Source organism: Mustela erminea, chromosome 18, assembly GCF_009829155.1.
Source record: "Mustela erminea isolate mMusErm1 chromosome 18, mMusErm1.Pri, whole genome shotgun sequence".
In the NCBI taxonomy this organism is placed as follows: Eukaryota; Metazoa; Chordata; class Mammalia; order Carnivora; family Mustelidae; genus Mustela; species Mustela erminea.
The window spans coordinates 1,472,361-1,488,694 of record NC_045631.1 but is presented as its reverse complement, the minus strand read 5'-3'; the positions used below and the strand labels follow the sequence as shown (position 1 = coordinate 1,488,694).

The following is a 16,334-nucleotide window of genomic DNA, read 5'->3' as shown; positions in this document are numbered from 1 at the left end:
GGGACAGGCTCGTCAGGGGGGACCGGGTGGCCGAATGGTCCCTGCAGATGAGTGTGGGTGAGCATTCCTGGCTGTGGCAGCCGGCCCAGGGCTCCAAGAGTGAGGCTGTTGGCTCCCACCCAGTGGCAGCCCCTGGAGGGACCCGGGCTCTGGTGGGACAAACACAGCGCGCCCATGGAGACCTGCTGGGGGACACCCGGGCCCAGCTAGGGGCTGCCTAGCCAGCTTCTGCTGTGAGGCTGCTCCGGGACATGGCCCCGTGGGTTGTCCTGGTAGAGGCTCGTGTCCACCTGCACAGCTGACAGTCCCCAGCAGCGCCCATGGCCGGTTACAGCGGGGCCGGCACTGGGAAGCCAAATAACCATTTTGAGGACTTGACCATTCGGACTAACATGAGCATCCTGGGGGTAAAAGTAGGCACACAGCGTGCACTGTGTCTGCTGGGGGAAAAGGGTATTTTGACTCTCCGGGGTAATGATGCTTACCAGCGGGCCTATAGGAAGCCTGATTCCTGATCTGCAGGGTTTGCGAGTTTCCAACACGACCCGGTCCACCTGCTGGTGGGCCGGTCCTGGACTCAGACTCCGGACCATGTCTGCAGTCAGGGGTCGGGCCTGCTAACCCCCACCCCAGAGCCCTTGTGGGGACCAGGACCCACCCCTGTCTGGTTGCATCTCCTGGGCCTGGGGGGTTGTCACCTCCACTTTCCAGCCGAGTGCACCAGAGCTCTACGAGGTCGTTGTGGGACGGGGCGGGGTGGGGGAACCGGGCGGTGGGCGTGTGGGGTGGAGGGGAGTCTGCGCATGCGCAGCCGGCCTGCTGGGAAGGCCTTTGAGCCCGGGTCTGTCCTGTGCAAACTCTGTACTCTTAGGGGGATGGAGCTAAAGTGTCGCTGCTCAAAACCCCCTACAAGTGAAGTCACAGTGACCTTGGGAGAGGGGTACAAGGGCATCTGTGGGTAGAGCTGAGCCCTTGCGCCAAGGCCGTGGCTGATTCACCAGTAAGTGGTTCCGTAGCGCCACACCCGCTGTTGTTAGGTGACAGCATTCCGGACAGACCTGCTGCCCCCCCACTCCACGTGCACCCACCAGGTGGCCCGGGGGTCCGGATCCCACGTGCGCTTTGCCAACAGCATCTTGTGTAAACCCCTACCCGGTCTGAGCCTCAGTTTCCTGGCTTTCTAAGTAAGTGAGCCCAGTGGTGACGAGCCTGGACCGGGCGCCTGCCCAGCCTGGACACAAGAGAAGATGCCTGGTAGGTGCACGTGGTGGAGAAAGGCAGCCGAGCCACCTGCAGAGAGAAGCGAGTGACCCACACCTCCTTCCAGCAAACCCCAGGGCATGTTTGTCAGGCTCTGCGCTGGGCTCTGCGCTGGGCCCCACGAGGCTCAGACCCAGTGCCTGCCCACAGGAAGCCTCTCCGGGTGTGGGGGGAAGGTGAGGGCATGCTGTAATGCCCGTGGGACTAACTCCCGTCACAAGTTTGTCCACGGAGGTGGCGAGTATAGTCTGCCCCGTGGTGGAGCCACCTTCTTCAGGACAGAAGGGCACCTGCCATTGGTCTCAAGAGCCGTGGGTGCTCCCGTGGGAGCTCAGGAGTGGCAAGGCTGGGTAAGGGCAATTGCAGCATTTGAACGGGGCCTTGAAGGATGTGTAGGAGTTCACACAGGGGAGAGAACAGGGACAGATGCTGAAGGTTTGTAGAGAGGCAGGTGGCAGTGGGTGGGGGTGGAGAGCAAACTGGGGGCCACACCCCAGGGCTCGTGGACCTGCCTATTTCCTTGCCACCCACACTCTTCCTCTGGCTCTGCCACTGTCTTTCCGCCCAAGAGGGGCAGAAGGTCGGTTTGGCCTTCCTTCTGCGGCGGGGAGGTGCCACACTCTGGGTCTAGGTGGTGCAGGGGCCCCACGGCTCCGGGAGAATGGGGTCGCCCTCTGGTGGCTGTTTGCAGTGCTTCTGTCCCTGATTCAGGGTCCAACCCGCCCGGGTCCCCCAGGGGAGATGGCTGGACACATGTGACCTCTGGAAGCCACAGAACCCGAGACACTCAGACTGGAGGGACCTGGCATGGGATTGCAGTCCCCTCCGGCCCCCGGGATTCCACGTTCTCATCAGCATCCTGCCAGGTGTCCGCAGCATCTGAGTCATGCACAGAATAAGGCCACCTCGTGGGTGTCAGACTCTGTCATGACCAGCGACCGAAGGAGGGAGGGCTGGATGGGGCCATCCGGGCGGAAACAATGCTTCTAGGCCCTGTGATCCGCTCCTTCTAATCTCAGAATGGCTGACGGGGGTGGGGAGAGTGTAGCTTCCAGGCCCAGAGCTGGAACCAACAGTGGGAACTCCCTTGGAGTGGGTGGCGGCTGAAGAGTGGGGGCCCAGAGCTCTGCGGATGGCAGTTTGAGACCCTGAAACCCAGGGAACTGCAGGCCACCTGCTGTGGGGGGAGGAGAACTGGGTTTGGTCAGGTCTGTTTGGAGTGAGCACCCCCTGCCCCCGCCCCAGCCTCAGCAGGCTGCCCAGGTCCTGGAAACAGGGCAGGACAGGGAGGAAACCCTTGTTTTATCCTTGTTCCTTGCCTTCACACAGCTCCTTCCCATCTGGTCCAACACTTCGTCACCCTACGGTTCAAAGTATCAAGTGACATGAAGTAGAAAGAAACAAAAAAAACGAGCAGTTCCTATTTTGGACAAGACTCCGGTGTTTTCCCTGAGACGGATCACCATTGTCCATCCCATGATGTGAGTCAGTGATCAGCCAGGATGTGCTCCACGCGTCCCCGACACTCAGGGGGACTTTTGGGGCGGGGGCTCACCCAGCCTCAAATGCAAACTCGAGTCAGCCTTGGGAGCGGGAGCCTGTGAAGCTGTCCTCCGTGGGAGCTGAGAGGCGGTCGCGTGTCTGCACGGTGACTGAGAGCCATGGGGAATGGGACCCAGTCCTCAGCTCCAAGTGGCTCCCAGTCCGACGGGGACAAAGGCAAGGAAGTGGGTTAGTACAGTCAGGACAATTATGGCAGTGATCACAGCAGAGCCCAGAGCTAGACTCTAGTGTGCTTGGGAATTTAGAAGATGCCAGGGGTGGTAGTTCCGATCAGCACGGAAAAGGTGGGCGACTCATTTCATGGTCCTGCCCCGTCATTTCAAAAAACTTCCTAGCTGGACCCCAGTCTCCCAGGAAACACATCCAGCTACAGCAAAGATGTAACTTTAAGACGTGAAAGTGGAGAGAAGTACCAGAGGCAAATAGAGATACTCTTCTTCTTGAAATCATCGTGGGTGGGGAGGGATTTCCTAAGTTTGCCACAAACCCAGGAATCATAAAAGGAGGCATTGATGGGTTTGATGTTAAAGTCCGTGGAGGACGACAGGGTCAGGGGCGCCACGGCGAGGTGGAGGTCTGAATGGGGAATGACAGTTGGAATGAAAATGAGACGCGGGCCAGGGTTTCTAATCTGGGAGCATCTCTTACAAGCTAATAAGAAATGAGATGAGGGGCGCCTGGATGGCTCAGTCAGTCGGGCGTCTGACTCTAGGCTTTGGCTCAGGTCATGATCTCAGGGTCCTGGGGTCGAGCCCCGCGTCAGGCTCCCTGCTCAGTGCGGAGCCTGCTGGAGATTCTCTCTCTCTCCCTCTGCCCCCCCTCTTTCTCTCTGTGGGAAAAAAAGCAAAAAAGAAAAAGAAATATACCCTAAGGAGATGCCTAGACAAGTGGAAAAGGGGCTCGGGGGGTGTTATTTATCATAGTGAGAAATTAGGAGCGATTTGGCAATCAACCATGTTCTCGTTAAATACGTTATTGTGTGTAACCTTGTGCGCTGATTGAAATGGACTTGTAATTCCACACTTATTGTTGTAGAGCAACGACCACAACTTATTTACTGGACGAATAAGGCAGATCATAAAGTCGCATGTATAATGATATTATAAATCATATACTTGAACCTGTCAAGAAAGGCAAACACCCGTATGTTACCGGTGGTTGCCGCTGAGTTGATGGGCTTCCTGGAGATTTACACTGTCTTCTTTTAATGGTCTGAGGAGATTTGGGTACGTTTGTAAATCACAAAAACAAGAACTTGTCTTTAAAGTGCTATGAGAGGGGCGTGGAAGCCAGAGCATGTACGGGAACTGGGAGTCCTCCCTCAGCCCCCCCGGGGCAGCTCTGCCATCCCCAACCACAGCCAGGCAGCCCCTTGCCCTCCTGTCCCTGCCCCGAGGTCATTGAGGTGGGATCTTCACTGACAGGCAAGGTCAGTGTGGCAGGCAGCAGCCATCTCTTGGAGACGAGGGGGTCCCCACCCACTGTCCCCATTCTTGGAGGTACAGATCCCTTTGAGAGGGCTTGGGGAACCCTCACAGTCCTGTCCTTGCCTCCACATTTCATGGGCCCCCAATTCCCAGGACCCATGAATATGTCACCTTGTTTGGGCAAAGGGACTTTGAGATGGTCTCCCTATCCTCCTGACCCAGGTGGGGCCATGGTCATCACCAAGGTCCCCTCCAAGGAGGCAGAGCTATGACCCTAGAAATGTGAGTGGTTAGGATGAGGCAAGAAGTGGCCATCTGATCGTCCCCGAGAGCCTCCAAGAGGAACAGTCCTGCTGACCTCTTCCGACTCCTGATGGTCAGAGCTACGGCAGCAACAGGAATAGACACCCCTCCAGCACCCCCGGGAGCCCCCCAGCCTGTGGCGCGCTTATGCCTAAGCTGGCTCCCGAGGGTTTCTGTCCTTTGCTGCCCAACACAACCCTTTCAGAACAGCAGCAAGTGTCCTGTTGACAGACCAGTGTCGCCTCGCCCCGGTGCTCCTTCTTACTGCCTCCACGGTGCTCCCTGGAACCTTCTAGATGTTAGGTCCCATTGTTTTTGTTTGGTTGAGAGCTGAGGAGGGGGCCAGTGGGAGGAGGAAGGTTTATTTTTAAAGGTCGTGTGCATAGAAGGTTCAGTCTCGGAGGAGCTGTGAACCTGCCCTATCAGCGTTCCCCCCAGGAAACCACCCAGAGAAGTATGGAAACGAGCGATTTGCTCTCCTTTTTTTTTTTTATTGGAGCAAAACGTACCTCACACAGAGGCTGCCATCTTACTGTTGCAGGCGCTTGGCTCGGGGACACTGGAGCATTCACAGTGTCATGCGGCCGTCACCATCATCTGTCTCCAGAACTCCTCATCATCCCCGGTGGAAACTCTGTCCCCATGAAATGCAAACTCTCCCAGCCCCCAGCAGCGACTTGTTCTTGAAAAAGCCTAAAGCATTTTCGAAACCTCAACAAGCCTACCATTTCCCCCCCGGCAAGTGCGTGGATGGCCCGGCCACCAAGCTACACTTGTGAGTGTAGCACCCCCTCAACCCCATCCAGAAAAATCTCAACTTCACCTTCACGGCATGTTCACCAGTCACACGGGCTGCAGCCGGTGGGGACCAGGACACAGAGCTGAAGTCTCCCTGGGAGCCCACAGGGCACTGGAAGGGGAACCAAGGCACTGCCTGCTGTCCCCACCCTCAAAAAGGGCCCCTTTAGGTTTCCGTGCTGGAGAGCTGTATTTTCTGGGTACAGGGACCTACCCAGTCGGGTGTTCAAAGATAATTTTTATTTATTTATATATTTATTTGACACAGAGAGAGAGACAGAGATCACAAGCAGGCAGAGAGGCAGGCAGAGAGAGGGGGAAGCAGGCTCCCCGCTGAGCAGAGAGCCCGATGTGGGGCTCAATCCCAGGACCCTGAGATCCTGACCTGAGCCGGAAATCAGGAGTTAGGCACCTAACAGACTGAGCCACCTGTTAAAGATTGTGTTCTTCCCATTAATCGGTGAGGAAACCAAGTTGATGGTTTAACAGGTTTCAAAGGAAGTCCTGTCACAGAGATGAGAAGTACGACATAGGGAATATAGTCGATGATACTGTAACGCAAAAGAAGAAAAAGGAAGAAAAGCCAAACAAACAGACCCACTCACAGAGCAGGAACATTGGAACGAATGCACAGTCGTGTGCCGGACTGGGTTTTCCACAGAGCCTGGGAGGCAAGGAGGAGAGTCAGGTCTGCCCGTGCGGGCTGGGACACAATTTCCCTGTCTACAGACGAGAATTATTTTCCCGTTGCCGTCAGGTGTCTAAACGTCACGGAGAACTGGGACCACAAGACGCAGAGTGGAGGTCCTCTAGGGATGATTTTCCACTGAAACACAACATTTTCTGTACGTGAGAGGAGGCAGGGCTGAGGCGGGGGATCAGAGAGAAGAGCAGGCGGACGGAGCTTCGGAGAGAGGGCGGGCCTCCAGAGAACTCCCGCAGGAGGAAGGGCCTCCTGTTTCCGAGAGATGCTGGCGCGAGCCTCTGGGATTCAGCCAAGATCCAGACCTGCGACCTGGGTCCCTGCAGAATTCCGCGGTGAAAGTCAGACGGGAGAGACCCCAGGACTGGCTTCAAGGACAGCCGGGAAGGCGAGGCCACGATGCAAGCACCCTACAGCACCCCCAGGGCGCAGGGCTAGAGTCGAAGGCCAGCCCCTTGGGTCTCCATGGCTGGGAGGCCCTGAATGCCGAGGCAAACGGGCCAGAGCAGGACCCAGGAAAGACGAGGTTACCCCAGTGGGAATTCCGAGGACCCTGTGAGGGAATCCTGCTTGGGGGATATTCTGGGTCCCCCCCCACTGTGCTCTCTGCCCTGGCACCCCCAAAACGTGGGGCGGGGGGAGGAAGCCCTTCAGAACTCACAGAGCTAAAGACAGTCTCAGAGGCTGGGGTCTTGCTGGTGCGGCTCCAGCCCGGATTCTCAGGGAAGTGACCAAGGCTCAGTCCCGCCGGTAGGTGGCGTGCTCACCCCCGCGTGGGGCCGACGAAGGGGCAGGCGCCCACCCACCTGGCAGTCTCTGCTGAGAGGTCATCTCGCGGTCAGGCGGCGGTAGGGGGCAGCAGGTGCGACTGAGAGCTGAAAGCCCCCACCGGGAAAGGGATCCCAGGCAGAGTCCCTCCTTCAGCCCTCACCGCACACCGACCTTTTTCCTCCTACTTTTCACTTCACTTGGTACCGGTTGGAAATTCCAGCCACTAAAAACACCCAGTAACCCAACTTAGAAACAGAAGAGTGGAGCAGATGTTCCTCCAAAGCAGGTAGGCGAATGGCCAAGAAGCCCGTGGAAGGATGCGCGATATCGTTGATCACTGATAGAAAAATGGGAATCAATGGGCAGCAGTGAGGGGCCGCCCCCCGGCTCAGCCGGCTGAACGTCCAGCTCTTGATTTTGGCTCAGGTCCCGAGTTCAAGCCCTACGTCGGGCTCCATGTCTTGTTAAAAAGCAACAAAACAAAACAACCACAGTGAGATACCCTCACACCCATCAGGATGGTTACTATTAAAACTCACCCCCCCCCAAAAAAACAGACAATGCCCAGTGTTGAACAAGATGCGAGGAGATTGGAATCCTTGTGTCCTGACCGTGTGGGTACGGACAACGGTGCAGCTGGTCTTGGAAGAATGCAGGGCAGGTCCTGAAAACATTAAAGATAGAACGACCAACCAAGTCATCTAGCAATTATCCTGGTAGGCGTGTCCTCCAAAGAATTGAGGGTAGGATCTCAGAGAGATGTTGATGCCCCTGTGTTCACAGCAGCGTTGTTCAGCCGACAAGCGGGAACAGCCCAAGCGTCCATTGACAGAGGCGCAGGCAAGCAAAATGTGGTCTGTCCCGATGGTGGAATATTATTCAGCCTTAAAAAGGAAGAATTCTGACACCTGCTGCAACACGGATGGGCCTTGAGGATGTTATGCTGTATGAAATAAGCCCCGTCACAGGGGGACGATACTGCATGACCCCACGCAGACAGAACCCCACAATCGCCACACAGACAGAACCAAACCAAAATACTCGAGACAGATCGCAGAAGTAAACTGTCAAACTTAAAACGAACGAACGTGGCACAAAATCTTCTTGACTTCGGTTCACCATAGGTTTCTCAGCAATGATGTCCAAAGAAGTATCTGTAACAGAAAAACAAGATCAAGGGGCGCCTGCATGGCTCAGTGGGTTAAAAGCCTCTGCCTTTGGCTCAGGTCATGAGCCCAAGGTCCTGGGGTCGAGCCCCACATCTGGCTCTCGGCTCAGCAGGGAGCCTGCTTCCCCCTTTCTCTCTGCCTGTTTCTCTGCCTACTTGTGATCTCTGTCAAATAAATTAATTAATTAAAATAAATAAATAAATAAATAAGAAAAACAAGATCAATACATTGGACGTCACTGAGATGAGAATTTCTCTTCTGAGGATGCTGTTAAGAGAGTTGAAACGATGAGCCACAGGCTGGACGAGGGTACCGGAAGGTTGTGTATCGGATGAAGCCTTGTGTGCAGCGCGTCTGAGGACTTCACAGTAGGAAATCAATTCAATTCAAGACGGGGAAAACATTGAACGGACCTCCTATCACCTGGCAAACACGCCCATGAAAGCCCCCCGCCACCCTTAGGGGCTGGAGGGCCGAGAACGGGGTGCTCCGGGAGGGAGCCATGCACCGGTCAGGGTGGCTGGAAGGAGGGAGCCCGGCTGTCTACGCGCTGGCTGGGACATGGGGGACCGGGCCCTCTCGTGTCCCACCGGTGGGACAGAGCCAGTGCTCTGGGAAACAGCGTGGTAGTTTCTGGAAAAGTGAAGCCCGCGTTTGCCGTGACCGCCCACAGGTCCCCTGGGTGTCCGCGAGGAAAGTGTGGAGGCTCTCCCGAGCCTCGTGCACCGGCGTGCAGGGCGGCTTGTCAGGGTCAAAAACCCGGAGGCACCGAAACATTTGCGGCAAGCATGTGGACAAGCAAACTAGCCCGTTCAGCGGCGGAAAAGGATTAAACTTGGCAGTGGAAGGAGAGCTGGGGATGTGCCCCGCAGGGGGGACACTCAGGGCAGTTGCGCCGGGTGGTGGAAGCCAGGCGAGGGGGTAGCCTGTGAGCTCATCCACGCGTGACCCCCCCCCACACGGACTGCAAACTGACCTGCACGGACGGGGCGTGTGTCGGTGTTTGTGGCTGTGGGGGGCAGGAGGGAGAGAAGTGGGGAGAGGGGGTGACCAAGGGCCTGGGGAACTTTCGGGGTGATGGGTGGGCTTGTCACTTTGACTGTGGTGTTGGTTTCTGTATACCTCTGTGTCGAGGTTTACCACGTTGTACACTTGAAAGATGTGCAGTTTATTTATGTCGATAATGCACGGTAAAGCTTTTTGATTTTATTATTTTATTTTACTTTTACTTTATTTTATATTTTATTATATCATTTTATTTTACTTTGCTTTTACTTTATTTTATTGTTTTTTTATTTTTTAGAAGGCCAGTCTGGCGGGGAAGGCTGGGCGTCTGAAGGGGAGACTCTGAACGAAGGCTGGGGGGTGGGGATGAATGGGGCAGGGGCGAGGGCAGCGCCACCAAGAGGGGGCAAAGCCAGGTCAGGGACCCTGCGATGGCCTGCCAGGGGCTAGGGATGCGATCTAGAGGAAAGGGAGGAAAGGCAGCTGGACCACGGACCATGGGGTTACTGCCGGCTCCCGGGAAGCAATTCGATGAATCAGGTGGCTCAAGGAGGGCCCTGGGGCATGAAAGTAAAGTGCTCTGGCCCCTCTGCTTCCTCCTGGTTTCTCCCTGTGTGTGGGGTCCTGTGGCCGCAGCCCGCGGGAGAGCCCCTGTCCCCAGCGGCTCACCCGGCAGGAAGGGGCTCAGACCGGGCCCCAGCCCAGCTGCCAGGGCAGGAGGGTCCGGCCAGCTGAGCCACCCTCTCTGCTCATCCCTGGGCACCCCCTTTCTCCACACAGGCCCGGCACTGATCTCTAAGGTCACGTTCTTCCTGGGGTCCGACCTCTCCTCCCTAGCTTTAATGGAAGCCATACACTTTTGTCCCGGCCCCGAGACTGGCTTCCAGGAGCCTCGTGCCCACTTTCCTGCCCACTTCCTCACGGCCCTGGTCCCCCCTCACTCACTCCCGAAATGCCACAAGCTGCCACTGTGCCCTGATTCATGGGTGGCCCAGTCAGGTGACTGAAACCTAAATATATCCCGGCTGGCCAGCCGGCTGGCTTCCTGTGTGTGCTCAGGGCCAGAGCCGGAGACATGTGCCTCCCCTTGGCCCGCAGGAGGCCACTCGGGGAACAAGTCCCACCCCGAGGACCGAGGGGAAGAGAAGGTGTGTCTGTGGTCTGGTGAAAGGGGGGACCGAACCCCAAGCCAGAGAGAAGGATGAGTGCTGGGCACGGGTACTAGCATCCCTAAGGGGTGCGTTCCCGCTGGACATGTCTCCCCCAAGGGGAGCTCTGCAGGGAACCTTCCACGGGCTTCTGAACGCCAGCCGGCTGTGGCTGGAAGACCCGGCCACGCCCAGTCCCTCACTCTCGCCCCTTCACTCATTCAGGCAGCAGGGATCTGCCAAGGCGTCTTCAGCAGAGCTCTGGCTGCAGACCAGGGAGTGGAGACCGGAGCGTGCATCAGAGGGTCCGAACGTGACGGTGAGTTCTGGGGAGGGGGTTGGGGGTGGTGGGGTCTATCCCTGTGGCCCCTCACTGCCACCTGCCGCCCGCCACGGACTCGGGACATTTTGATCTCTTCTGTCCTGCCAGCTTCCACCTGATCCGAGCGAAGTAGGGAGAACCTCTAGTTCCGGAGTAACCGCATCACGGGGATGTGGCGTCAACATGAGGCACGAGGTCAGGGATTCTGTGAGACCTGCGACAGGTGGTGATCATCTCCGGATGGATGAGCAAGCCGACTTGCTATGTCGGGCTCCGCTGACTGTGGGATGAGGCTAAATAGGAGGTCAGGGATGGGGGTGGGGGAACCAGCCGGGAGGTGTCCCCCTGACCTCTCACCCCCCCGGGAGAAGGGACACTTGCAGGGGACCTTGAGACATTCATAGGGCAGGATTTGATCAGCCGGGCAGCCCCGGCCCAAGGATTATCCTTCTCACTTATTTTTTTTATTTTTTATTTTAAAGATTTTATTTATTTATTAGAGAGAGTGAGTGAGAGAGAGAGCATGAGAGCGGGGTAAGAGGCAGAGGGGGAAGCAGGCTCCCCGCTGAGCAGAGAGCCCGATGCAGGTCTCGATCCCAGGATCCTGAGACCATGATCCGAGCCGAAGGCAGATGCTTAACAGCTGAGCCCCCCAGGCACCCCTCCTCCTCACTTTAGTGGTGGGGAAATGGATACTCCTACATCAGGTGTGTTCCAACAACTACGTTTCCTGCACGTGCTCTGGGCCAGACGTTGTGCTGGTGGATTCAGAATTGTCCTGGATTCATTAAGAAATTTGCTCTCACCGCCTGACCTGCCCATTTTTGCTGATTCTGCCATGAACGACAAGATATTTTGGGGGCACCTGGCTGGCTCATTTCCAAGAGCGTGCGTGGGACTCTTGATCTCGGGATCGTGAGTTCGAGCCCCACGTTGGGCATAGAGATATGTATATAAACAAACAAATGAATAAATAAATAAATAAATAGGGTAGATAGAAGGATGGATGGATGGATGGATGGATGGGTGGGTGATGGGTGATGGGTGGATGGATACATGACATGAGCCTTGGTGGGCCTTGGTGACTTAGCCAAGGTAACCCACCAAGTGAAGGCAGACCTAAGTCTCACACTTAGTTTCCCTCTGGCCTCTGCCCTGTCACTAGACAGAAGGGTACTTGGAGCCCAGCAAGGACAGTCACATTGCCCTGGGGCAGAAATGCACTCTGGAAGGAAGCCAGCCCACAGAAGAACCTGGCATTCGCTCTCCTCCGTGGGCGCACTCCTCTCTGGTTTCTCCATTTGCAATGCTGTCCCGCCCTCGCCTTGAGGACTGCACTCATCGTTTAAGACGGAGCTCAGCGGAGTTAAGTGACAAGATACGACACAAATTTATGAAGATTAGGAGCCATACAGAAATTATTTACCAGCTGGACTTTATATGACAAACCAAAATCTTCCCTACTGGGATAGATACTAGAAGTGAGATTAGCACGAGTCTGGAAGAAGATATTTGTAACCCGTGTAACAAAGGGAGAAGATATTTGTAACCCATGTAACAAAGCGAGAAGATATTTGTAACACATGTAACAAAGGATTGCTCTCTGTAATCCCTGAAGGGCTCCTGCAAGTGAATGAAAAGAAGATACACCAGTTAAAGAAACTCAGGCCAAACGGATCAGCAACTGTGGTACATCCATTCAGTGGGATATTACCCAGGGACAAAGACAGGTAAAAAGAAATGATCAGACAAGTAACTTAGGAGTAAAGCGGTAATCAGAGAAATGCAAAGTAAAACTTTGTATCATTTCTCCCCTATCAGATTGCCAAGGAACATGCAGTGTTAACCAGTGCATAGCAAAGTAGGTACTTTTTACACACTTTTGATGGGGTGTAGACTGGCAAGATCATTTTGGAGATACTTTTGGCAAAAATGTGTTTAAGTCTACCACCACTTCGTAAATTCAGCTTAGTTACGGGGGTGAAGTTTGTTGAGATACACGGGCTGAAGCCGTATTATGAAACTCCTGTCAATGCAGCATTGGTTTGAGTGAAGAAGTCGAGTATTAATCAGTAGGGTAATATATAGTGTGTTTATACAGTAAAATAAAATACTGCAAAAATGAATTAGGCCCATAAGTACTAAGATGAAAACAGTTAGGGGCGCCTGGGTGGCTCAGCAGGTTAAAGCCTCTGCCTTCGGCACAGGTCATGATCCCAGGGTCCTGGGATCAAGTCCCGTATCGGGCTCTTGGCTCAGTGGGGAGCCTGCTTCCCCCTCCCTCTGCCCTTCCCCCTGATTGTGCCCTATTGCTTGCTTTCTCTCTCTTGAATAAAATTACATAATAAATTACATAATAAGTATAACATTCTAAAAAAAGAAAAATGTTAAATTAAAAAGTAATTTTCTGTGTAGTGTGTAAAGCATGTACCCATTTCTCTGCAAGCAATGGTTTTAGAACATCCTTACCATTCTTAGCCATTCATTTTTATGGTATTTTAATCTTTTACCAAAATGAACACTATTGTATAAGTGAGAAAAGTTATTTTACAAAGCTTCAGTGCTTTTTAAAACTTAGTTAAAAACTTTCTCTTAGGGTGTCTGGGTGGCTCAGTGGGTTAAAGCCTCTGCCTTCGGCTCAGGTCATGATCTCAGCGTCCTGGGATAGAGCCCCGCTTCGGGGTCTCTGCTCAGTGGCGTGTCTGCTCCTCTCTCCGCCTCTGCTTCTCCCCCTGCTTGTCCTCTCTCTCTCTCTCAAATAAATAAAATCCTTAAAAACGTTTTTTAAACAAAAATTTATTATTAAATTTAATCTAAGATCCATCCCCGTCGACCGAGTGATTTACATTATGTAAATGTAAATGCAGGAAAGTATCATTACTTCTCTTGAAGACCTTAAGTTACTACAAAAAGCAAACTCGGCAAAATCCAGTAGCCGGGAGTACCCTGGGAAGGGTTTGGACTAGTGGCCCTCGCGTATTAGCTGTGTGACTTCAAACTCAAAACCAACCTTCACATTCTTGAAGGCTGGCATTCCTCATTTGCAAAGTGAAGACAGACCAAAAAAACCAAAAAACCAAAAAAAAAAAAAAAAACCCAAGACCCAAAAACCCAAAACCTGTTATAGGGGCTCTGAGAAGCTGAAGTGAGATTGTTGAGGGCGGAGGGAAAGAATGTCCCGCAGACCCTGCCGTGAGGGGGAGTCCCACGCGGGGTTTGATCGCACGACCCTGAGAGCATGACCGGAGCAGACATCAAGAGTCAGACGCTCAACCTACTGAGCCACCCGGGTGCCCCTCACTTCTGCGACTTAATGATGATCTGAGGGTTCTAGCCAGGGCAAAGAGACAGCAAGGAAGGAGGGAGGGAAGGTACATTGCTAGTAATGTAGACTCAAAATTACAAGATTCAAAACTTTAATCCAGCCTTATTTAAAATCAAACGTTACTATTGGCCACAAGAGTAGTGATGAGAAGGCTGGAAAGGAGACACATTTGGCCCAAGTTCGAGTGGTGTTGTCCTGGCTATTGTCCTCCGAGCTAGAGAAGGAAGGAGAAGTCCGTGGTTTTGGAGAGCAGCCTGCTGTGACCAGAGATCTCATTTAGGATTAAACCTTACACGCTCGCTTCCTTTGCATCGGGACGGCAGTTTCTCCCGGTGTGTTTACTGGCATTCAAGGACAAGGACCCGGAGAGGCCCCATGAGATACCCGTCTGTTAGAGCACAAGAGCTGTTTTGTTCCTGTTTAATCTCACGGGAATGTAACCTTTAACCACAGGGCTTGGGGTAACCAGAAAACCTGTAAAGTGTAATTACTAGCACAGACCATATTTGTTCATTTAGGCTGCAAAGTACACTAGTTCTGGGAACCCGAACGTGCTCACGTCATTCTGTAAAGGAACTCGGTGGTTTTACAATCGCTGACGTGCCGTTTTATAAATGACGTCACATGCGCTGTGTAGACATCGGTTGGCTCAAAGGATTCCTGGGCGAGCTGGAGACCCAGGTTGACCGTCCCAGGCCAAGACCCACAACCAAAGGTTTGGCACAGAAGTGGCCTGAGGGGACACCTTTGCTGCCAGAGGCTGCAGGGACCTTGCTCCCTGCTCACGGGAGGCCAGCACTGGCCTTGCTGCCACGGCTGATGCCACCTCCGTGTCTTCCGTGGCTCCTGACCCAGAACCGAAGTCAGTGTGTTTAGTGGCTGGGCGGGACCAGGTGCTCTGTCCTGTCTGCAAGGGACCCCGTGAAGACGAGTGTCTGGGGTGGGAGGAGGGCTGTGCCCTCACCGAGACCGTGGCAGTGGGGAAGGGGCTCCGCGCTAGGAAACAGAGGAGAGGGCGTGGGTTCTGAGCGGTCCATAAAAATTAGAGAAGTCAAGGCCGCTGGTGGGCCCCCGCTGCCGTCTCACTCTGCGCCTGCGCCCAGACAGCACGATGCTGTGGGACATCACGGGCTCCCCGCGTTGATTGAACTCACTTCCCGTTTACTGCGCCCGCTGAGCGGGCGACACGGTCCGAGTGTGACCATTCATCACCCTCCGAGCAAATTCGTGTTTCTACCTTCTGAGGTTCCACCTTCTGAATTTCTCTCTCCAGCGTCTCCCCCTCGGCCCAGTGGCTGTGCTCCCTCCAGAGACGGTCGCATCCAGAGGTTCCCTAGCCCCTCTGTCTCCCCAGGATGCTCCGGTTGCCACGGCCTCTCAGCCACTCGGGGGTCACCCCTGCACTGTCCTGTCTTCCATGGGCTGCGCGGTCCTTCCCGTGGTTGTGGAGCCGCGTCTGCCCTTCACCTTCAGAAACACAAACGGAGAAGAAGATGCTCCACGCCCCCTCCCCTGCCGACTCTGTCCCCCACTTCTGTCCCCTTCCCCAAACAAAGCTCGTCCTTACAATCGTCTCTTCCTGCATTCCTCCTCCTCGACTCCAGCTTTCCCGCAAGCCATTTAGGCTCTTGTTCTCACCGTTTTTCCAAGGCCACCGAAGCCCTCGGTCTTGCTGAAGCCAATGTTTGTTGCGTGTCCTGGTGGCCTCTCATTGGACATCCCCGCAGCCCTTCGTGCTGTGGAAACACTTTCTTCTCGAGCTTTCTGCACCACACACTCCCGGGCTTTTCTCAACCTGCTTTGCTTCCCCAGGACTCTGTCCTGACGGCCTTCTCTCCTCCATGACCTTTCCTCCCTCCGTGATTTCCAGCCTCCGTGTCCAATTTTTTTTCTCTGTGACCTTTATTACATTTCTCCTTGACTGACTGAAAAGTTTCAAGATTACCAAAAAGTTGGATGAATAGTAACTATGAACACCCCTGGGGTCTTCCGTGAAATCCATCAGCCTCTAGCATTTTGCCAACATTTGTACTTTCTGTCTGTCTGTTTGTCTGTCTGTCTCTTCCTCACCCATCTTCCCACCTCTACCCACCATTTTTTGTTGGACCATTTGGAAGCAAGTTTCAATCATCATGATACTTCTCCCTTAAGTATTTTAGTGTGTATGTCCCAAGACTGGAATAAGGATTTTCCTAAGTAATTGCAACACTATCATTCCATCTAAGAAAATTAATAATTAGGATCATTTAATATACAGTGTATATTCAAACTTCCCCAAATCCCCAAATCACTACAACTTTTATAGATGTTTTTCTCTTACTTTTAAAAAAGATTTTATTTGGGATGCCTGGGTGGCTCAGTGGGTTAAAGCCTCTGCCTTTGGCTCAGGTCGTGATCCCAGGGTCCTAGGATCGAGCCCTGCATCAGGCTGTCTGCTTGGCAGGGAGCCTGCTTCCTTCTCTCTCTCTGCTTGTCTCTCTGTCTACTTGTGATCTGTCTCTCTGTCAAATAAATAAATAAAATCTTAAAAAAAAATAAAA

The 16,334-nt window shown here is 53.9% G+C and overlaps 2 protein-coding genes across 10 annotated transcripts in view; both read left to right on the top strand.

Annotated features, from left to right (window-relative positions):
* The window catches only part of LOC116577136 (zinc finger protein 3 homolog), a 69,229-nt gene extending 56,519 nt beyond the window's left edge, over nucleotides 1–12,710 (top strand). For 3 of the 9 annotated variants that reach the window (XR_004280417.1, XR_004280412.1, XR_004280418.1), the window contains 3 exons: nucleotides 2,590–2,741; nucleotides 10,373–10,466; nucleotides 10,578–10,993. The gene's annotated coding sequence lies outside the window, so the exon portion shown is untranslated. Of the gene's footprint in view, nucleotides 1–2,589; nucleotides 2,742–5,094; nucleotides 5,623–9,294; nucleotides 10,148–10,372; nucleotides 10,467–10,577; nucleotides 10,994–11,634 lie in introns of those variants that run through there. The other 6 variants (XR_004280416.1, XR_004280415.1, XR_004280413.1 and 3 more) reach the window with 6 other exon arrangements.
* On the top strand, nucleotides 321–15,981 carry LOC116577880. Its single transcript, XM_032321666.1, has 6 exons — nucleotides 321–413; nucleotides 1,038–1,155; nucleotides 10,098–10,147; nucleotides 10,373–10,466; nucleotides 14,533–14,707; nucleotides 14,775–15,981. Exons 1-6 carry the CDS (start codon nucleotides 321–323, stop codon nucleotides 15,637–15,639), a joined length of 1,395 nt encoding a protein of 464 aa, XP_032177557.1. The 3' UTR covers nucleotides 15,640–15,981.
* The last annotated feature ends 353 nt before the right edge of the window (nucleotides 15,982–16,334 follow it).